At 37.0% G+C, this 24,687-nt stretch overlaps 1 protein-coding gene across 44 annotated transcripts in view; it reads left to right on the plus strand.

Moving 5' to 3' along the window:
• PTPRD (protein tyrosine phosphatase receptor type D) overlaps positions 1–24,687 on the plus strand; it is a 2,170,985-nt gene that overhangs the window by 2,113,099 nt on the left and 33,199 nt on the right. For all 44 annotated transcript variants that reach the window (XM_053204229.1, XM_053204230.1, XM_053204243.1 and 41 more), the window contains 2 exons: positions 6,919–7,038; positions 7,542–7,696. In XM_053204229.1, the coding sequence (XP_053060204.1) occupies positions 6,919–7,038; positions 7,542–7,696 (275 nt within the window). The remainder of the gene's footprint in view (positions 1–6,918; positions 7,039–7,541; positions 7,697–24,687) is intronic.

The raw sequence follows: 24,687 nt of genomic DNA on the forward strand, positions 1-24,687 counted from the left end.
GTTTTCATTGCCGTTATCGGTTTTGGAAGGCCGGGGCTTGGCCAGCAGCAAACTAATTCTTGGCCCCTCTGGTTTGTCAAGGTTCGGTAAGTTTAATGGAGAGCAAATGCTTTCCAAATGCCAGGTCTGTGTCTTTTTCCAAACAGAACTGGAAGCGCCGAAGGCCTTGAACATTTAATTTCTCAAACTGCAGCTGAAAGCGCTGCCTATCTAGGGCAACAGAAACTGTTTTTCCTTAAGCAACTGTAGAAACGGCAGCACAAACATTGCCTTTGGAGTCTGTGTGATATATGGGATTGTTTTTGAAAAGTGGTGGATACTTAATGTAAATAGGACACTGGCAACAGAAAGAATGATGCTCACATTGGCAACCTAAAGGATGTTTGGGTCCTTATCTAGCAAGTTCCACACTCTTGGTTTTCTCTTGTCAACAGACACAATGTCAGATAAAACACAAAGAATCCACCAATTTCTTACCATTTGTTAGCTTCTTGGATTTTCTGCCTTCTTTCCCCACCCCCATCTCCTCTGTTCAGAATGGCAGCCTACCCATTCTAACTCAAAACAAACATTCCTGTGAAAGTGAATTAGAGGCATCATGGCCTAGGAAAGAGCTGGAGGGGGGGGTGTGACGGAGAGCAGGGGATGCAATTTTTCTCTTGGTGACTTTGTGCAAGGTCCCTCTCCTTCTCCACATTCTTGTTTATAGCACTCTCAGGCTGGATGAGGTCATTTCTAAAATTTTAAGAAGTGTGGATTAATCAAGTGTTCAGGCAAAGCTGAGGTTCAGTTGGTATGCACCAGTATAATTGTACTGGCTGCTAAAATGCTAAAAGGTATTGATACTACTGGGATACAGAAATTACCTTTTCACTGAAACTTTAAGTCCCCTAATTATATTTCTCAATGGCAGAGACACAGGAGTGTTGCCGGGCCACAGGCAGCCACTGAGCAGATGCAGGCAGACGCAGAAGTGACAGTAGGGCTATGTAGAGCACCTAACTGCTGCCAGGTGTGATTGGGGCTGAGGTGCGAACTCTAAGGGCCACATGTGTAGGAAGAACTGACATCCAAGTGCTACCTTGCCATAACAAGGGGATGCTTCACAAAGTTTTCCTCTGGTTACAACAAAGTGCCAGAAACTTAAGATGTAATGACTGTCAGTTTAATGGGGAAGTCATTAGAATAGTTTAGTGCAGCTCCCCTTATGAACTTCTGGGAGACCCTGGAAGACATTGTTTTGGTCTGTTCAGGCTGCTGTAGCAGAATGGTGTAGACTCGGTGGCTTATAAACAACAGAAGTCTACTTCTCACAGTTCTGGAAGCTGGGAAGTATAAGATCAAGAAGACGGTAGATTTGAGATCTAGTGAGGCTCTGCTTCCAGGTTCACAACAAACTGTCTTCCTGTTGTACCCCCATATGGTGGAAGGAGTCAGGGAGCTCTCAGGAGTGTCTGTTATAAAGCATGAAGCCTATTCATCAGGGCTCCACTCTAGACTCAATCACTTCCCAAAAGTCCCAGCTCCTCATACCATCCCACTGGGATTAAATTTCTACCTGTGAATTTTTGGGGGGACAAAATATTTAGACTATAGAACACATCAAACAAAAGGAAATGTCAATTTTTTGAATTAATACATGGTTTGGAAAGTCTTTGAATGGTTCAGTGATCTGATAAGCAGTTTTATAGTGAATAATTTGGTTCATTTAGAGAATAATATTTTTCAACTTTCTGGTTGAAGTTTTTCACTGCACTGGTAGTCAAATGCTTTAATATTACTCTCATTTCAGATATTCTGTTGCCTTTGATCTCCACTAAATAGTGGTCAGAAAAGAGAAAATGAAAAGGGGAAATATACAAACCAGACTACCGTTTTGCCACTCGAAAATAGATATGGCCAAATGTTAATTGAGTGAAGAGAATGACATTATCACTCAAAGAGAATAGAATCACTGAGATGATCACTGTACTTATTTTGGAAAATCAAGTATTGAAGCTGGTCTTTAAAACTGTTAAGAGGGGCGCCTGGGTGGCTCAGTCAGTTAAGCGTCCGACTTCAGCTCAGGTCACGATCTCGCGGTCCATGAGTTCGAGCCCCGCGTTGGGCTCTGGGCTGATGGCTCAGAGCCTGGAGCCTGCTTCTGATTCTGTGTCTCCCTCTCTCTCTGCCCCTCCCCTGTTCATGCTCTGTCTCTCTCTGTCTCAAAAATAAATAAATGTTAAAAAAATAAAAAATAAAATAAAACTGTTAAGAGACATATTATAACCTATGGAAATAAACAGTTCAGCATATAATTTATCCACCCACTAAAATATATCCTAAAAATTATCTGAAACTTCCTTTTATTACATTGTCCCTTATTAAATGTGTATTAATGAGTGTATATTGACATTTCTTTATTCCCAATACCAAATTTGATTTGTATTATCTAATGTCAGCATACTATCTATCCACTCCTTATAGAAGGTTCCTCTGCCCAAACATAGTAGATACTAATTTTTAGTTACTTTCAGCAAAAGTTATGCTTTCCTGTGTATCATTTATTGTCTATTCTAAGTCCTTTTTTGGCTAAAAAATCATGTCATAGGCAGGCTTTTCAAAATACCATATAGCAATTGGATCTTGCATCGGTGGGATGCTGGGACCCTTTGGAGTTATTGGTTTGTTATATTTGGAATTCTGATGCTTTGACATGCTGCTGTGCTCAATGAGTCTTTGTTAAACTGAAAGGTTTTGCTTTCTGGAAGTTTTGGGCAATTTAAAAATAAGCCAACGTAGACCATAGTATAGTTGATTATAAAGTTGGCTTCCAGTTGTTGAGTGTATGTGACAGGCACTTCCAAGATAAGCCATATGGAAGTAAAAATGGAACTAGAAAGAAAGGATTTCCCTGAAGCACAGTCAGCAGACCTACTGGATCAAATCCTAGGCAATATTTCCAATGACAAGTATTTCTTTTGAATACATTTAAATGGTTTATCATTCCATCAACTTGCTTGTAATAGGTTGCCATGAAAGAAGGGATATGCATTAATTCCATAGCATGCATTTAGTGATGGTCAACCTGTTCTTTGCATAATTATGGAGAAATGAAGCTACCACAGAAGAGTTATAATCACTTTGTGATAATAAAAAGAGTTCTTTCCCCCAAATTTAGCCAGAAATCTGAACTGTCTTACTTAGTTTAGGCTTCAAAGTGAGTTACTGGATGAGCCTGCCTGACAGGTTCTGCTTCTGTCCTTTTTCACCTCGGACACTAACACATTCTCTTCTCACAGCTGACTAGGGTCCAGGTAGAGTAAGGGGGTTAATAGGAAATCTCACAGCTATGTATTTGAAGAACCAGCAGATGTAAGCATACCCCTGTATTTAGTCAGTAAGGCTGATGGATTGGGGGCAGGACTGCACTCATTTCACTTTGGTGTCCCCACAGTTGCTAAGACCTTGCCTTTCACTTGGAGAATCAGCTGGGGTTAATAACATGTTTATTTTTTTTTCACATATAAAATGGTTACTTTTTTTGTGAAAACAACCATAAAAATTGAGAACATAATCTAACTGATAATTAATAATATCTGTTGCCTGTTGAATGCCTATTGGGTTTAGAGTTTTAGGTGCATGGTTTTTGAGCCTTATGCTAGCCCTGTTGTGTGGAGATATTATACCTATTTAACAGATAAGGCTGCTGGACTTGGGTCCTGAAAATAGAGAAGCAGCTTACTGGCCATCCAGTTAGACTCCCCAGCCTTCTGTGCATCAGTCCTAAAGATCACTTACAGTCCGTCATTTCAGAATCACATAGGAAAAGACAAGCACCAGAATTTATGTTCAGGAGCTGATGCCTTCTAGTTCTTAGATGTTCAGAGGGGAGCAACCTATACTGGGCTCTGTGCATAAAGCCTGAAAGTGGTGACTCTCTAGAAATACCTTATGAGATTTTCTCCTGGGGAGGGGGGTGGTGGAGGGAGGGGCAGTTGTCAAAGTAAAACATTTCAAGAGAGGATGGAGCTAGTGCATTTCCAGTAGCTAATTAGGAAAAAAAATACATTTCTAATTGTTTTCTTGGGTCCTTTTTTTCCCTCACTACACTTTTCAATTGCTTTCTAATGTTGAAATCAGAAATTATTTGTTTAGTGTATGACTAAAAATGAAGGACTTAAGAGAATGTCCATAAATCTAAAGCCTTAAATATAGTCCTTAGAAATCAGCTGAAACCATGAAGACCACTCAGAAAATATGGGGGAGAAAAGAGTGCCAAGTTCTTACTAATGAAGGGGACAGTGTATTGCTGTAGCTGTTCTGAGAGGCTTTAATCCTGCTGCTGAGACCATATGTATGCATGTGTACATACACTAAAATATTTACTTTTTTATAAACTGCCTTTGTGAAATATTTCTTGAGAGAAAACAGCAATGTTTAAATATATTTGCTTTTTAAAAATTGCTCCATTTTTCTGCCGTTGAGTTTGAAACATTTTAGAGAGTAAGATTCAAGTACGTTATTTAAAATGAATACAAAAGTTTTCTTTCCTTCTTTTAGCTAAAAATGTTCATAACATTCACTCCTTATAGTAATGTCTTCTGGTATTCTTTTCTTCTAAAAGAGTCAGAGTCTAAGTCAGTGATAGTTGCAGTGTTAAACTTATTACTGGAAGTATGAGAATGATTAGTTGTAAGTTCAGTTTTTCCTGTGTCTTAGGGATAGAGTGGAGCTGTAGATGGAAAATCAGTAAATAACGGAACAGTTTTTCCAGAGGTCACATAAAAGCTGGCTCTTGGTTATTTCCTTCATTTCCTTTGTCTTATCTCACCAAAAGGTCTGATGGTAATCAGTTCCCAGCTTTGAAATACAATTGCATTGAATTTGGTTTAGTGCATTGTACTGACTTTATAGATCATTTCATTGTATTAACCTCTTGTTTTTGTGTCTGTCATAGCGATATTTGTCTTTGTGGGATTTGACTTGTTGGTTTTGATTTGAAAGGGTTGCCATCCCACTGAAACTGTTAAATAATGAGTTTCTCTCTTCATTTTTTAACTCAACACATTGCTGGCATCCTCTCCAGTGTTGCAGTAAGAGGTCTCCAAAGTTACTTTGCCCGTTGTAGGGAGACATCAACTTGACATCTATTTTATGGTTTAAAACAGAGCCTTTGGCTTAATGTTTGTGATTTTTCTTTTCCATCTGAACCCTGGCTACTTAAGTAGTTAGTATTGGCTCTATTCAGGTAGTATCCTTTGCGAATTCATCCACATACAACTTAGGTTTTAATGGACAGTCAGAGAACATACGGAGGTACTCAGTTGGGGTCATGCTACACAATGTTCTCCGTAAAGAAGTGTCTTTCCCTTGTGTTGTTGTTCTTAAGTTAGAACACATAATAGAAATATAAACATAGAAGAATATAGTATGTACCTAGGAAATTTGTAAGTATCTTTTAAAAATCCTATTAAGACATAAATTGCCCATCTTAGTGTGAACCACTCTTGCTTGTTTTTGTTTGTTTGTTTGTTTGTTTTTAATAAAATATGTAATGTTTGTGTGATCTCACCATTGAAATAAAGACACAGGAGTCAAGCCTTGTGAAATCAATCTCGACCTTACCATGTAACTGTACATTAAAGTGGGGTTTTCCCCCTTTTTGTTGGATAGGTAATTTGATAGAGAATAAAACTTCTGCCTTTTTAGAAGGTCCAGTATCTAGATAGAAGGAGCCTGAGTCCTTTGAGCAACAGATGCTGCATCTGGGAAACAGAAAATTACAATATTATTCACAGAATGCTACTAATATTTATATTCAACATAAAAGCAAATAATTATCTAGCAATTCTATTCACTGGACCAAAAAATTCTAGTGTCTATGATGATAATGCCTCATTGCTTTTGTTTAAATCCAGAGATTATGACTTTCGAATCTTTCTTTTTCAAGGTGTGCTTTCCTAATATAAAATGGGACTAGATTTCTTTACCTAGAGAAATGCATTTCAGTGAAGAATTACCCCCACCTTTTCTTTTAATCTGAGATAGAATGGGTAAACATGTTCTTATCTATGACCTTACTAGAAAATATAGTGTTGTGTTTATCATTTATGCTTTTTAATACCCAAAGTACACATTCAGTAAGTTGAAACACATTCCAGACTTTGAATTCATTATTTTTTGTTGCATGTTGAACTAATTGGCTTGAATACTTTTATGTGCTTCTGTTCAACTCCACATACAAATTGTAGAGTATTCATCTGAAATGTATGAATTTTAAATTATTTAAACTTTATACTGCTAGTGTATGACCCTCTGAGACTTTTTAAAGAACACACAGCTCTTTTCCCTCTAGACATTACAGATTTAATTTGTTTTAGATACGAAGCTATTTATCTTGTATTTTTAAAAATGCTATGTTGTTTATTATGCTTTGATAGATTCACAAATTATTTCTACTTTTCTTTAAACAAATGTATTTGGAAATTGTGATAGTTCAAGATGAAATACCTTGTGCCTTTTAAGCCTTGATGGATGAACACTAACTATCCCACCATGTCATTTAAATGGCTGAGCATAATCTTCCTGATGCGGTCCATAATATATATCCCAGAACAAATTTGTGTTTTCTTTTCAAGTACTCTAAAATTTCAAATACCTCTTTCCTTATTTTACTCAGCAACAATCTGCAATTTATTTTTCTCCAGGAAAATTGAATCTGTTACTGCTTAGTATTCCTACCAGTTTGAAAAATGTGGTTTATATTGGCATCAGAGCAGTAATTTACATATATTGGGATAACAGGAATGCGTGCCAGAAAAAGATCAACATAAAATGAAATGCAAAAAAGCTGTTTTTCTTCAACAGCAACTCAGAGTGAAGCTAATAGAGAAATTGATGAACATCTGCCCTGAATGTGTCACTTGTTTCTTCTAGGTGAAGTGTGACCAGTATTGGCCCAGTAGAGGCACAGAAACCCACGGGCTGGTCCAGGTGACGCTACTTGATACCGTGGAACTGGCCACGTATTGTGTTCGAACATTTGCACTTTACAAGGTTTGCCTTCCCCCCGCCTTCCTCTTTCCATTATTTAAAGAAAGCGTCTTTTGAGAAATCAAATATCTTATGACTTTGCTTAAATCTTGATTCCACTGGCAACAGTGAACAATGAAATAATTCTTCCATTATCGCTCAGCAACTTTTCTCCTTGTCCAGCGATCTATCAGTAAATATGGAACTCTCACTCTGAGCAGAAGTGTTGGCAAATGAAGAATAGAAGAACTAGTTCTTTCTGTGAAAATAACAGGAGCATTCCTGATAGTTAAACCTGGAAAATGTAATGCTTCTCACCTAAGAATTTTTATCTTCCTGAGCAAATAGTTGTCATTTACAAATAGCTTGACATTGATATCTCCAAGGAGTGTGTCTTCCCAAAGGTCATATGGTAGGGGGAAGGGATTAAGATAGCACATTTTCACATTACCTCTACCCTGTTATTACCCATCATTGCAACCTGAGGACAGGAAAACAGAATCTCACCTTGTCTTCCTACTTCACAGAATGGGTCAAGTGAGAAGAGAGAAGTGAGACAATTCCAGTTCACTGCCTGGCCTGATCATGGCGTTCCAGAACACCCTACACCTTTTCTAGCTTTCTTACGCAGAGTCAAAACCTGTAACCCTCCTGATGCAGGCCCTATGGTTGTGCACTGCAGGTAAGAACCACTGAGAGCATTTGTGTTTCTCACAGAAGGTTTGCAAGGAAACAAAAGGTTTCTCATCGGATATTCTCTTTCCAAATTCTTGATACTCTGGGATAGTAGATGTCTCTATAAATAACACAGGGGGTCTTTTGTTTTTGGTCAAATGAGGCCTATGCTAACATGAATAGACAGAATTTGATATAGATGAATATTACCCTTTGGAGATAATAAGCAACTGTGATTCATGCTATTTTCTCTTTGGAGCAAAGATAAATAATTGTATGAAACAGAAAAGAATTAAGAATCAATCTTGTAATATCATTCAAGTTTCATCTGTGTGAGGGGATATTCTTTAAAATGTAGGTAGGTAGGTAGATGAAGTGCTTGACAAGTTCTTGTGACCGGGATGGTACAACCTTTTTACTATTTATAGGAAAAAAAATGCTGAACAAAATAATACTATAAATATAAAAGCTTTTAGCTAGAGTGTCTTATTGCTTAAAGATACCTTCTACATATTAATATTATCAAGTCACATATAGAAAATATACTAATTTGAGTTTTACAAATTTATTTAACATAATATATACAAAGACCTATTTTTTGGAAGAATTTATTTGATGTACTTGGAGGTAATGAGGGTGCATTTCTTTTGAAATTTTGTATACTTTATTATTATTTTTTACTTAATTCTAACATTCTCTGTATCACCACTTATCTTCTACTATATATGTGTTTTTACATTTAAATGATTTATTTTTTAAAAATTTTAATTATTTTGGGGCTTCTGGATGGCTCGGTAGATTGGGCGGCCGACTTCGCCTCAGGCCATGATCTCACAGTCCATGAGTTCTAGCCCTGCGTCAAACTCTGTGCCGACAGCTCGGAGCCTGGAGCCTGCTTCAGATTCTGTGTCTCCCTCTCTCTGACCCTCCCCGTTCATTCTCTGTCTCTCCCTGTCTCAAAAATAAACAAACATTAAAAAAAATTTAAATTAAAAAAAATTTAACTATTTTTATAGAAGAGGGAGGGGCAGGAAGAGAGGGAGAAAGAGAATCCTAATCAGGCTCCATGCTGTCAGTGTGAAGCCTGATGTGGGCCTTGAACTCACAAACCCTGAGATCATGACCTGAGCTGAAACCAAGAGTCAGATGCTTAACTGACTGAGCCACCCAGGCACCCCAACTACATATTACTATATAAAATCCATAATACTACTATATAATCTATAATAATTCTTTGTAATCTGGGTGATTCAAATATGAGAGAATATGGCTCCTTGCACAGACAAGTAAAATTGCAGTGGGAAGTATATAAAAAAAGAAAGAAAGCACCTATCATAAACCACTTCTGTCGTGACTTAATAGTACAACTCTTTCACATCCTATATTATATTTAAGTATAATACAGTAAGTAGATCTTATAAGTGACATCTGTTTTTACACAACATGGGGACAATACCTAGAACAGAATTACTGCAATAAAATTCACCTAACCCATGATACTGTGGTCACTGTTACACAGTGGCCTAGCAGGTTTTGAACAAGATGAAGTTGTTTTTCTCTTTCCCAACAATTTTTCCCCAACAAAAACTAATAACACCACATTATGTTTATAGAGCATTTTACAAATTCCAAAGCACTCTCCCATGGTTTATTGTGTTTGATGTCATTACCAGTATGTCGGATCAAGAGAAGAGCGTAGAAGAGAGGCTACAGGGTTTGGCCCAAGTACTGCAGCTAGGAAGCCAGACAGAGTCCCACTAATGTCTTATAATCTAGTACTTGCTTCTCTGGACCTGACACCATGTTGCAGTGTTTCGCATGATTCTGAAACACTACAAAATATTTTTATTAATTTGAGCAAATGCTTTTGCCTCACGACAGCAGACTTCTGGTTTTCGTGCCTGTTGGTTTCAGCAGGCACTAGTGTGACCAGTCTCTATACTCTGTTATACATACTTCTTTGTAGACCTCAAAGAGCCATTGTGCCTGGTGACATGGTGCATCTGCTTGGCACCAGCTCGACTTGATTTTAAAGATCATGTATAAAATGTTTCCTGATGGATTTTGGCCACAGGATAGGGAAACAGAAAGTTTGGGCTCACTGAAGAAAATTGCTCTCATATGCCTAATGGCAAAAATACAATTCATGCAAATATATATATACACACACACAGATGTATACACAAGCACATACACACACACATACACACACACACACGTATACATATATATACATATACATGTGTGTGTATATATGTATATGTGTATATATATGTATATATATACACACACACATACACAAACATAATAGGAATAAAATTTAGGGGAAGCAAACTTGGAAGTTTTCACAAAACATTGTATTTGCATTATAGTTTGAAATATAGCATTTTCCCTCTTTCAAAACATGCTTTCAATTTCTGTATATTAAAGGAGAAATTTGGTTGATTGATTATTTAAAAATGCAATTTGTCTTCTGTTGATCATAACCAAGGTATAATGCTTTATGTTGGATACTCAGTTGGATCCAAAAAGGTTTGCAGGCAAGTAAGAGAGATAAGATGGATAGCTATAATGCTTTATTTTGAGAAAATACATACACCCCTCCACACACACACACACACACACACACACCCCTATGTTATGTTAAGCCACCTGGACTCACCCCTGAAAGATACAGACAACTCCAGAGAAATAAGAAAACAAAGATGAATGTGCTGAGCTAATAGCTGTTGACATTTGAAAGTGCTGTGCCTGAGGCTCTGGAGAAGCTTTGTACGAAACAAAAAAATAGGTATATTGGTGAAAGAAATTTATTAGCAGCTTTGAAATAATGAGGGAAAGATGCAGCATGAACTAAAGCTCTGAGAAATGATCTTTGTTCACCCATGGGTTGTCTTATAGGTCTGTGAGAAATCTTGGCCTCTTTATTTAGGAAAGGCCATGTTGCACACTGTTATAGTTGCAAAGCATCATGAATTCTTGATTTGGATACAGTGTATGTTTAAACTTGAGAGAACAGTTCTTCTGATGGAGTAGCAGAGAAAAATTACTACAGACAACAACTGCTTATGTGGGACCCAAGAAATGCTAGTTTATAAATCATCTCTAAGCAGGAAGGAACTTTGCAGAAAGCCACAACAGACAAGTCACAGAGGGATATTGATTACAGATATTGATTACAGAGGGATATTGATTTACATGATCATGTTGTAAATAATCACACAAATACTCTGGAATGTAAATACTGAATTTCATGTTGAGATTTCTCTGCTGATGGATTTGACATTTTTTTCTCTGTAATGAAGGAGTAGTGACGAACTCAAACCCAAGCCTTCTGCCAAACAGATGCAATGAAAATGGAGGGGGTTTTAAATGAAGTCTGGTAGTAGACAAAAAACGGGGGGGGAGGGAGGGGACAGAAAGAGAGAAGATTCATATTTATCCAGTAGTTCTGTCTAGTAATCGATGTGCCAGGACTAAAAAGAGCTATTATGAATAAGAGAAATTCTAACAGTCAATAGTAAGAAAGAGGAGGATAGCCCAGTGTGGTAACCATAGATAAGGCCTTGGAAGGTCAAGAAGGATAGGGTCCACCTCATGCCTAGTAGAATGGTGCCACAAGCACAGAAAGACCAGCTCTAGTCATCAGTCAATTCATACAGAGCATATAAACTCAACATTAGGAGGGCACACTCTGGAGAAAGACTGCCTGGGTAAAATGCTGGATTGTTCACTGACAGGCTCTGTGCCTTTGAGCAACTTATTTCTTATCTGCTAGCCTCTATTTCTTCACCTGTAAATGGGTTAACACTCTCCATAACATCAAGAATTTAATTAAGGTTAAATGAAATGATAAAACATTTAGGACAGTTTATAGTATGCAGAAGTATGAAATAATTTTAAATTATTGGTATATTACTGAGTAAGTTTAAATCTATATGTATATTTACAACTCAAGAAAAAATAATCAGCATTAACTTAAAAATAATCTATATGACTTGAGCCATGAGTAACCAGATGTTTATAAATATATAATATTTAATCAAATAGGTTTTTAAAAATTTATATATTTTCCACCATGGTAATTACAGCCAATTTTCCCCAGTGAAAGAGAACATGTTCTCATTTACTATGAGTTAAAATCATTTATTATAGGAAATACCTGTTCTTGACTACCTGAAAAACCATTGAATTCTTAAAAGGATACTGTTAAGGATACATAGAAATTAATATGGTAGTTCTTGATGCCTTCAAGGTAAAATTTGAGTTTAGCATTATGTTCCTGCCCCTTTATAATCTAGGCTGATGTCTCCCTCATGCCTCATTGTTCATTCTCTTAGCCACCTACCACTAGCTACACATTCCAAGTACTTTCATCTCTGGCTCTTGGTAAGTGATATTTATCCACTCTAGAAATTCACCTCTTCCTCTCTCTACCTGACGATGTTCAACCTTGTTTCATAATCCACCTCAAGTAGCACATGCCCTGCATTGCAAAGGTTGCAAACTGGCCTCAGATGATTTTGTTGACATCTGTGGTAATTTTTTTTTAACTTAAACTTAAATTTTTAATTTAAGTGGAATGCACTATCCAGTTTTCTAAACCTTCCCTGTCCCTATTGTTTTACACACAGCTCAACTCATCCATTTACAGGGATTACTTCATATTATAAACATCTGACTTGAAACTCTGGAAAACCCTTTTAAGCTCATTCCTCATTCCTCTTCCCACAGAAAGAATTAAACAATCTGTTCTCTGAACTCTCATAAAATAGGTTCATACTTAGCAAATTTAGCTATCTGTGTACGGATCATATATGCCTTGAAATCCCAGAGGGCATGGGCGATGGCTTATGAACATTTGTACCCACCTCTTACATCATAGTAGGTGCTCAATAATTGCTTTCTGAAGTTAATTGAATTCCATGTGGTGTTTTACAAATTTTTACAGAAGCATTAAGATCATTTCATGGCTGGACTGTTTTTTTGTTTTTTAATATGACTATACTTTTATCTCTTTATGTTGTGGTATTTTTATGAGAATTTAATTATTTTAAATTGCCTTTATCTTTCTCATACCTACTTCTAAGTCCCTTTTCCTACAACTCTTTCATGTCCTTTTTCACATGCTCTCCATTCCATGATTAAACATAGATATAGATCCCTGTTTTTAGCCATAATAATAAACATATTGAACCCTTAATGGACAACAAATAATCTTTCTTCTCAACTGGAGAGACCCTGTTCTAAGTGTTTCACATGTGTTATTGCTATTTCCTGCCAGTCATCCTCAGAGTTAGGAACCTTATTTTCCCATTCTACACAAGAGGAAACAGAGACCAACTTGTGGTCTCTAAGGAAGACCAACTTACTTGCCTGAGCACATGCGACTAGTCATAGCATAGCTACTGTGTGCCCAAGGTTGCCTGTTCCTATCGACCAGCCCTTAAATCACTTGGTGGTCTCTACCTTCTCATTTGGCCACCTGCTTGAAGGGCATTTCACTTTTTCAGCCTACCCTGATGACCTGGTCAGAATGAGCCACATTGCCATATTCTAGCCTTTATTTCACTCTTTATGTATTAAAGGTAATTTCTAGTTTGTGACACTCCTGTATCCCTTACTCATTTTAGACTAATCATAGTAGCTACCCATTATTGACCTATCACTGTTTTCCAAGTATCACTAAGCACTTAAGGAATTTCTCATTTCATCTACACACACACACACACACACACACACACACACACACACAGAATGTGTTTTATTTGTGAGAAGCATTAAGCACAGGGAGGTTGTAAATTTAGGCCCTATCTCAAAGCCCTTGACCTATTTATTCATCATAGTATCTGGTTCTGACTTTTCTTGTTGCAGAGACTACCTTAGTTCCTTACACTTATCTCCTTAGTATATGTTTGCTGACTAAATGGTTGTCAGATGGATACTTACCGTTAACTCTACATGTAGTACATGAACAGAGATATGCAATCTCCTTACTTATGAAATTTTATTTTTTTTAATGTTTAGTTATTTATTTTGACAGAGAGAGAGAGAGAGAGAGGGAGAGAGCACACTCACTGGGGTAGGGGAGGAAGGGGCAGAGAGAGAAGGAGAGAGAGAGAATCCCAAGCAGGCTCCACACTGTCAGCATGGAGCCTGATGTGGGGATCAAACCCACAAACTATGAGATCATGACCTGAGCCAAAATCAGGACTTGGACGCTTAACCAACTGAGCCACCCAGGTGCCCCAAAATTTTATTTTGAAAGAAACTAAGGAGCAGATCTTCCAACCTATTTATTAATCTTAGATTTTCATAGAGGTCATTTGTTACATTTCCTCATATTGTTTCACTCTTCTTAGAAAACAAAGAAGTTTTGTTCCCTTTTCTCCTCTTTTGAGCTTTGTTCTTTATGTGTTTTATAGAATTTGTGGTTTATACTTTACTAGTACCAAAAGGATATGACAACTGATTTTAATTTGCATCTTGTTAAGAATGAATAAAGTGGGATGAAGCCATAATTTCAGAGAGTCAGTTATAAACCCTTGACCCATGATACTCTGAGTCATGTTAACCCCTTTGAGGACCAAGGGAATACTTAATCTTCATAGAAGAAATGTATTTGTGAATAAATATGAAGGAGGGATAGACCAAGACCCCCTAAATTTGTCTTCTAAATGAAAAGATTTCAAGAAGAGTCAAATAGACCAACTAAGGATAATTTAAATCTTGTACATCATAGAATCAGACCAGTCTTTAAAACTGGAAGGAATAGGAACTGAAGACTAGATATAGATCAATAACATACCAGAAGCGTCAATGGACTACTAGAGTGGCCTGATAAAAATCAAATGACAATGTGAAATTAGAAAGATTCATGAGATCTAATCTTTATAATACTTTTTGACTTTGTAGGTGAAAGCACAACCAAGAAACTACTTAGGTTATATTTATAACATAGCCATTTACTTCTAATGTCAATCCAATATTGACAATAATAGCCTTTTCAAGGTAAAAAGGGTTTGGAAAGTGTCACATATAAGCATAACAATAAAAGACCTTGTGAGCCAGAGGAGTTAAGAGTGCTGTGGAAAACTGTTTAATGCATGTTAACCATTCATTCTCAATTCCCTCCTTTATTTCCCCCAGTGTTCCATTCAAATATCTCTTTAGATCAAAGACCACAAGTATTGCCAAAGTATGTGATAGTTTTGAGATGCTGACAAGTGTGAACCATAGACCCATATTTTCCTTAAACCTGGGATTCATTTTCATGTATAAATTAAGTAATAAGAGAAGCTGGCCTTCTGTAGATAAAAGACTGGATTATTAAAATACCAGCATCTCTGGATAAGAAAATGGGTGGAATATACAAAATATGTTCTTATTTATGGAAACATTGTAAGGTGAGGAGAAGTAATTATACCACATGGAAACTACTGTGTAATTTCTGTTCTTATATTCCAATAATTGTGCACAAAGAACAAACTCTTAATTTATTAAACAACATGGTGATACAAATCAGGAGGTCAGATCTTCAATAGTTTGATGGCACAATCCCATAAGAGAAAAATATCTTACTTTCAATGAAATAGTTTAAAAGTAATTGAACCCAAAGAAAATATTAAGAGGAGTGGCATAATGGCCCCAGTAGGTGTAAAATGTAAAACTCAGTCTGAAGGTGTTTGGAGCCCTGGGGGCAGTATTCTGACTGCCTGATGAAATGGAAAATTTTTTTGAAAAGACATAGATACAAAGGCAATAGAGGAGAGGTGAGACCAATATTATAAGTAACAACTAACTTCAATGTCATATGTCAGGGGTATATCATGAAAATCCCTGCAAGGGCAAGGGAGAAACTATCTCCTTTCCATTCCTCTTCCATATCTAAGAATACCAACCAAATTACATTTGTGTAGGAAAGTAGCCATTTACAGAGCATCTTTCCATTATGTTTGATTTAATTTTTACAACAAGAAGAGTAGGGGTGTATTATTACCATCTTCACTTTACAGATAAGGAAATTGAGACTCTTAGAAGTCAAATGACTTGCTGAAGACCACATACCCAACTAGAAAGTAGAAAGTCTAGGTGAGAACCCATGTTTTATGATTCAAGGTCCTCCCCTCTTTGTCTACACCATACTGCCATTTTCTATTTTGCTCAATTTATGTTTTACAACTGAAAGCAAAACTGCCCATAGTCCACAACAGATACGGCTTTTAGCAGATCCCAAACTCCCTTTGGGGGCGGCATTAAATGGTAGACTTGAAAATCACTTGAAATCAGCTTACTAGATTACTTACTAGAAATCAAATCCCAACTGCCCTATTCACTATGTGTGACCTTGGGCAATTTATTTATCCTTTCTAAGCCTCAATTTCCTGACCTGTAAAGTGGGACTAATAGTAGTATGTCCCTCATAGCATTGTGTATAAAGATTAATATGATATATGAAAAGTGATAATTAGCCAGGTATTTGCCACATAGAAAGAAGTCAATAAATGCTTGTAGTAATTGATGTTTTCATCATTGTGTTTTATCCCACATAAAGTATGTGCTCATTTAAATTCTCTTATTTAAGGTTCTCTTACTATCAAACAACAAAGAGCACTATCATATTTTCTGAAATGTGAGTTTGACTTCTATGTAATTTGTAACATAGAAGAGTAAAAAACATATGCATGTATATATACATACATTAACCTAGGTGAGTGACAACCATTTAACACTTTAAATTTAATACTTTAAAAAACAGTCAATTATTATAGTAATTATTTCATTGCACTTTAAAAATCTTGTTAGAATAGATTGTTACTATGAGACAAGATTTTTCAAACTCAATGCTATTGATATTTGGGTCATATAATTTTTGTTGTGGGAGACTGTCCTGTGATTTAAAGGATGCTTATGAGGATCCCTGGTCTCTGCCCACCAGATGCCAGTAGCATGCCCCAAGAATTGTGACAATCAAAAATGTCTTCAGACATTGACAAATGTCCCTTGGGGGGAAATTCATGCCTGCATGAGAACCATTGCTACAGGGCAATGAAACTGATTTTTGATTATGCAGAAGGTATGTATCTAAATGATAGCTCACCTCAAAGTTTTAAAGCTGGAAAAATGGTCTTTGAATGTCATCCTCATTTTATTTATTTTATTTTTTTTTACATTTATTTATTTTTGAGAAACAGAGTGAGACAAAGTGTGAGCGGAGGCGGGGGCGGGGGGGTGGGCAGAGAGAGAAGGAGACACAGAATCTGAAGCAGGCTCCAGGCTCTGAGCAAGTGGTCAGCACAGAGCCTGAAGCCTGACGTGGAGCTCGAACCCACGAACTGTGAGATCATGACCTGAGCTGAAGTCAAACGCTCAACCGACTGAGCCACCCAGGTGCCCTCATCCTCATTTTAAACAAGGAGAACTTCTTTACGAGACTTAACCTTGAGAATCACTTTTTAAAGCATACATTGAACTAGGCTCATTACTTGAAAAATCAGCCAACAATATCCCCTACCTTGATCACCAACCATACAAACCACAGACTTGGCTCTAGATGTCTCCTGACACTTAAAATAGTAAATAAATAAATAAATAAATAAACCCACCTTCAACGACGAAGATGTGCCACCATTAGAGAATTCAAAAGAACAGGTGATAGGCTCTTAACTCTACTGCCAAAAAGGAGTTCCAAAAATACTTTTGCACCATGGTAGCAAATTAATGCATGAGTAATAAATCTTCAGCCTCCCAAGGTGGCTACTTCTAAGGGCCCTGGTCTTTGGGGTTGACAAGTGCTGGGGGGTTTTTTGCTAGGGTATCAGGCACATTGCTTCATATTCATGCTTGGTATGAATATCCAGCATTCTGGCAGTTTAAACAATAAGCGCTAGGAATGCCGTTAAGTGGCATATTATTTAGTGGCTGTCCCCTTTTATAGCATCTAGTGGAAGCCAAAGATAAAAGATTAGATGGATGGAGAAGTGAGACATGATGCTAGACTCCCTGCCCAAACCTAAAATCCCTTGCTCTTTGATTTTCAAGGGTATGTATTTCTGTGACAGCATGCTCTATTTTTAAATCAAATATTTTCCTGAATATAAGTTTTTTGTGAAAAAATTAAATAATTTTATTTATTTATTTATTTGTTTATTTATTTATTTATTTAATTTATTTTTGTACTCCTTCTTCCCAAGGAGCATGATCAGTCTCTCTCTCTTTTTCTCTCATTTCCCATCCCACCTCCCTCCATACCTCTCCCACAGCCCAAAAAATCCTTCTCCACCTTTCAGTCCACCAAGAGAGGGTCAGTGGTTAAGACTTTATTGGTCCACAGTGGTGCTTGTAGCATCTATTGTTTGTGATATATCTAAATAGACTAGATGAGATGCGATAGGGTTAAACTAGATCTCTTCTATTCTGATGATAAAGGTTAAACAGCTATTTGCTCAAATTCCTTTTAACACTTGAAAGGATTTTTAAAGTTATGATTTTTTGAGAAAGAGTTTCTTTTCCATTTATCTAGTTTTCTTCATTTGTCTAAGTTTGACCTGGTTTTGAGCATTGAATCTTAAAAAAAATGTATAATCATATTTCGGGTGCATCTGTATGCCTTAGGAATTGGTGACCTTTCTGAAATGGAGGATATAGCTATCAGTTTAACCATCACTGCTTACAAATACTAACCCAAACTTACTGGCTTAAAACCACCACAGTCTGTTATTTATCATGGTTCTGTGGGCTGACTTGGCCATGGCGACATCTTCTGCTGGTCTCTCCTGAGCTCTCTTTCACAGGAAGCTGGAAGCCCTTGGGAAAGCTAGTCTCTCCCACCCCCCACATGGCCTTGCATCCAGGTCTTGTGGTCTCAGGGTTCTGGGGATCAAAAGAGAATCTTACATGGCCTGTTGAGGCCAAGTTTTGTAAGTCACACACAATTACTTTCACAACATTCTCTTGCTCAAAGCAAGGCAGAAGCCAGCCCAGATTCAAAGGATAGTGAAACAGACTCCACCTCAGGATGAGAGAAGCAACAAATGATGCATCACTTCATTTATCCCAGCGCTAGGTTCTACATCAGTGAACCTTATTTACTGGACGCATGGAGCTCTTCTCTCCACTCTTGTCAGCCTGGCTAAGTCCATAGTAAATTTTCCTCCTAAGGAGAAAAACCCCCAAGCCTGCCTAAAATACAGAGCAGGTTTTTGTTGGCATATGAAATGGGTTTTTAAAAAGTGGAGGAAAAGTCTTTGTGATTTGTTTTGTAACTGCTACCTGATTCTTTTTCTGAAACATCCACTTCTGTGGTAGGAGAAACTTGTACTCTTTAATCCCATTTCATCCTATCTTGAATATTTTTTTTACATCTTCCTGTAATTTAGTAATTATTAGGGTTAATAGGCTTCTTCTTAAACCCCAAAACTCCAGGAATATAATTCATTCAGAGTGAATCATATACCTAATAGGGACATCTCAAGCTTCCCAGACAACTCCCCCTTCCCTCTCTCCTCTTTCTTTTCTCTCTCTCCCTCTCTGCCCTATTCCTCTCTGTCTCTCCCCTTCCCATTTCCACTGTCTCTTTATTTTCAGGAATTAGAAAATGAAATGAGGCCCAAGGAGGTCATCAACTTTCCCATAGACTCTTGCTGGACTCAAACCTTCTGTTGGTCCAGTATTTTTCCCACATGATTATAGGCCTTTTAATTTTGGTCCAGTTAATTTGAATAAGGATTCCCTTAACATTTTCTAGCTGAATTAGAAAAATAATAAGGAAGCACCTATGTAACAGCTGGAGATATTGTGTTAGGAACTAAGATGGTCAGAATAGGTAATTTTGGTGCATTAGAGCCAATTAAATGTCACAGATCTTTAAGACCATGACTGATTGAAAGAAGGGCTGATGAGTACCTGGGCAGCAGCCTGAATGTGCTAGGCACCCAGGTGGTCAGCAAGGCTGGGCAGCAGAAACTGGTAGAGGGATGCCAAAGGGAGAAGGAGAGAATGTCAGCGATAAAACTCGTCCTACTTTTGCAGTGGTGCCTGGAGCTGTGATGGTGAAAAACATTCACGCCACTAAAAATGACTCTACATGCTGTCTTGGCAGCCCTTCCCTGGCTTGGATTGGTGGCCTTATGTATCTGCTGCTCCATTGGAGCTCCAGCCTGGCTGTGCCATGGCTGTAGCGTAGGCTCTTTAGTGGCCATATGCCTGGGAGGCTCATCATCCACAATTTCCTCATCCCAAGCTCCAGCCAAGTGCAGCAGATGCTATTGTTATCACTTCTATTGAATAAAGTAGGAAGCAAAGAGAGAAAGAAATTTGTCAATATTGTTTTTCTGCTGGAATCGAAATAAAAACTGTGTGTGGTATATTGTCTGATAGTAACCCTTGTGCCAAATCCCCATTTTCTGTAACACACTTACATGAGATAAGAATCTGCCCCTATATTTCTTAACATAATGTAAATGACCTTCTCCATTCTACTGTAAATGTGTTACAATTATAGCCATTCAGGCTTCTCAATTTAGATTTGTGCTGTTTCTTGCACTTGGAAACCCTTTGCTTCTGACCATGCCATCTGTTAGAATCACTTACATTTCTTTCACACACTCACAGTGTTTGTTATATTCCCTAAATCTAGCTGTGCAAAACTCTGAAATCTTTTCTGTAAATAAACAAATGTTTAGCAAATATTTTTAAACCCTTTGCCTTGATAAGTAACATTAATAAGGTACGTTCGTGTTTCTAAAGTAGTACAGCTGCTGAGAGAATTTCTTGCAGAAATGTATGAAGTGACACCAAAATCAGAAGAGAATCTTGAAATAAATGCCTGCATATATAAATGGTTTCTGTGCCGAAGTTAAACTAAATGATGATAAATTAAGCAAACAGAAAGTCTCTTTTTTGATATAGTACATACCTGAGGGGATGGAAGGAGGTCTTAGAACTCAACTAAGCCACTGGACCCCTCCCCTGTGTTATCCTATCAAACCTTTCCAGCCCAAAGAGCACACTCACTGATGACCCTGCAGAGTCCCATTGATTTACCCGTGTGTCTTACTGCTCTCCTCTTAGCAGCCTGGCTAGGTACACTAGGTGCATTCCTTCACGGGATGGAAGAAGAAAAGCAAAACCCCAAGTATAACCCAAAATACAGGTTATTTTGCCAATCTATGAAATAAGAAAGCAGAAGAAAATGCTGTTTAATACCTTCCAGAATTGCTACTTAATTTTGTGCCATCATCACCTTTTTTTTTAATTTCCTGATTTTTTTTTCCTTTTGGATCCATAACTACCCCCACATTTGTATGTAAGAGACGAGGGTTGGAGTGCCTTTTCCTATGTGTACTTTTTCACCTCACTGCCATGGTCTCTAGCCATAAAAAGCAGGGCTAAGTGGGCAGAGCCTCCTTTTTGCCACCAAGGCTAGGCTGTTACCACGATGTGACCTATGTGTTGCCTGAATACAGATTGAGAATACTGTTTTTTTTTATTATACTGTACCTGGAGACTAAGCTCAAGTTAAATACTATATGTGAATATAGAAGGTAAATATATAAAAAGATGAAACCTCAGTAGGTCACAGTAGTCAGCCTTTAAACTTCATCAAGAGCCAAGATCATTAGATTTTAATGTGGACAAAGGAGGACCATGGATTGTTTCAAAATATGAGGCATGTTTCACATATGTCTTAGAACCCTAATAAAAATCCAACTTCCTGGAGTAATTTATACATAGTAGGTAATTTTCAAAATGCAAGGTAACAAACGAAGCTCCTAGATCTTAAAGCTTATATTGTAAGTGTGTGCTAATAAGAACTACTCTGAATTCCATGACTTTCAATGCCATATTTGGCTTTCAAACTAAGAAATGAAAATTACATATATAAGAAATACTAGACTGCCCTAAAACTGTATTTTTGCAAATCACTTGCACAAATCTATTTCTCTAGGAAAAGATCTATTTCTCTAGGAAGGTGAAGAACAATCTGGACATTTGCCAAAAGCATCTTTCCTGCATGGGAAGACTACATAAAATTTGGTAAATTAAAACTGTTCTTGATGATGATGATGATGATGATGATGATGATTAAAAATTTTGGTTTTATGAAAGCCAATAAGAAGTTTTCTCTAACTACCTTCAAATTCAGTCCCAATTTGGGTTCACAGGTGATCAGTCACTCTAGAAAAACAAATACTGTATGATCTCTCATGTGTGAAACTAAAACACACACACACACACACACACACAACAACAACAGCAACAAGCTCATAGATAAGGAAAATAGGTAATTGCCAGAAGCAGGGGATGGAGGCAATGGGATAAATGAGTGAAGTGTGTTGAAAGGTTAAAAAATAAATAAATAATAATAATTAATCAATTAAAAGTCTCACTTTGTCAACCTTAACCCAGCTCGAATTCTCATCAGTTAGGTGGAGAGTGTTGCTCAGTCCAGACTCTTACTCACTACTTTCATTTGAAAAATCATAACCAATCATGTTGCAAACCACAAAATTCTTTATAACCTATGGTTAACATTCCATTCCTCTTTTGTGTGTCTGTAAATGATTGACTTGGCTTCAGACTATTTTCTGATGTACTACAGCCTGAAATTCATTTGTTATCTTGGTTCAATTAAACTCAAACTTATTGATTTGTAGGGCACAATAGTAAAGCCACAAGCTTAGCAATACCTTTTTTCAGAATTCAGTGAAAAGCTCTGTGAATGTAGTCAGTTAGAAGAGCTGTGTATGTATGCCTTTTTTGATGTGTTTATATTTCCTAAAATCTTAGGAATAGAGACATTAAAAGAATTTGAAATGATACTTCTGCATGTAAGTCCTTTTCAGAGTGAATCTTCATGGCATATATAACATGCAAAGGTACAACAGTTCCAGGATGAACACCATGCCTTTTGCTAAATTCTCTGCCTACATTTCCATATAGATAATCTCATCAGGTAGCACTTCTGTAATTATCACTAATGTCCACAGTCTCTTTTTAAAACTGCATAATATCACAGTTTGGCTATGACATAACAAACTTAGATCTGATATCAGCAATTGGAACTCCATTAATGGTTCTAAACAACATCATCTTTGTTATTTTTCCCCCTTGGGGACCCTGCATTTGGAAAGAGCTTTATTTTAGGGACAGAAATAATCTATTTTTCCTAAACTTTTTTAGTTTCACATTTTCAAACATACCCAAGTGTAGAGAGAATGTATAATGAACCCCTAAGTACCCGTCAACCCAGCTTTAGTCATCATCATTTCAAGCAGTGTTTATTAAATGACAGCTCATTTTCTGATTTTTAAAAGAAATTTATTACATAACTGCCATTCAGCATGTGAGATTTTAATAACCTGGACAACCTTTTCTCTGGTAAATGTTCAATATCTGTGAACATACATCATGTAAAGGGCACCCGCTACCACTTGCTCAACTCAAGGTTAAGGGTGCCTGGACTCTCTTATTCCACTACAATCTGCTACTTGCATTGCCTTTCTAAGTCTAAAGACTTAACAGTATCAAGGCTTTTATATTATAATTTATTGAAGTATAATTAACATTCACTGTAATTTCAGTTTCCAGTGTACAACAGAATGACTTAATGATTCTGTACATTCCTCAGTGCTCACCACTGTCTGGTCATCATCTGCAACCAAACAACATTTCTACAATCTTATTGACTATATTCCCTATGCTATACCTTTCAACTCCATGACTTATTCATTTTGGAACTGGAAATCTGTACCTTTTCTTCCTTATCTGTTTCACCCATGTTCCGACTCCCCTACCTATTGGCTACCACCTGTTTTTTCTCTGTATTTAAGAATCTGGCTTTGTTTGTTTGTCTCTTTTTCCTTTGTTCATTTTGTTGTTGTTGTTGTTTCTTTAATTTCACATATGAGTGAAATCTTATGGTATTTGTCTTTCACTGTCTGATCGATTTCACTTAACATTATACCCTCTAAGTCCACCCACGTCGTTGCAAATGACAAGATCTTATTCTTTTTTATAGCTGAGTAATATTCCATTGTATATGTCTACCACCTCTTCTTCATCCATTCATCAGTCAATGGCCATTTGGGCTCTCTCCATATCTTGGCTATTGTAAATAATGCTGCCATAAACATAGAAGTGCCTATATCTTTTCAAATTAGTGGTTTTGTTTTCTTTGGGTAAGTACCCAGTAGTGGAATTACTGGGTCATATAGTATTTCTATTTTTAATTTATTGATGAAGCTCCACACTGTTTTCCACAGTGGCTGCACCAATTTGCATTCCCACCAACAGTGTATAAGAGTTCCTTTTTCTCCACATCTTTGCCAGCACTTGTCATTTCCTGTCTTTTTGACTCTAGCCATTCTGACAGGTGTAAAGTGATATCTCATTGTTATTTTGATTTGCTTGTCCCTAATGATTAGTGATATTGATCATGGTTTCATGTGTCTGTTGGCCATCTGGATTTCTTCTTTGGAAAAATGTCTATTCAGGTCCTCTGTTCATTTTAATTGAATTTTTATTGCTTTTTTGGAGGATCTGAGTTGTAAAAGTTCTTTATATATTTTGGATATTAACCTCCTACCAGATATATCATTTGCAAATATCTTCTCTCATTCACTAGGTTGCTTTTGGTTTTGTTGATGGTTTTCACTGTGCAAAATTTTTTTTTATTTTGATGCAGTCCCAATAGTTTATTTTTGTTTTTGTTTCCCATGCCTGACAAGACATATCTAGAAAAATGTTTCTATGGTTGATATCAGAAAGATTACTGCCTATTTTTTCTTCTAGGACTTTTATGGTTTCACGTCTCACATTTAGGTCTTTAATCCATTTTGAGTTCATTTTTGTGTATGGTGTAAGAAAGTGGTCCACCTTTTTCCTTTTGCATGCAGCTGTACAGTTTTTCCTGCACCATTTGTTGAAGAGACAGGCTTCTTCATTGTATATTCTTACCTCTTTTGTCATAGATTAATTGACCATATAAATGTGAGT

Source organism: Acinonyx jubatus, chromosome D4 (assembly GCF_027475565.1).
Source record: "Acinonyx jubatus isolate Ajub_Pintada_27869175 chromosome D4, VMU_Ajub_asm_v1.0, whole genome shotgun sequence".
NCBI classification, from domain to species: domain Eukaryota; kingdom Metazoa; phylum Chordata; class Mammalia; order Carnivora; family Felidae; genus Acinonyx; species Acinonyx jubatus.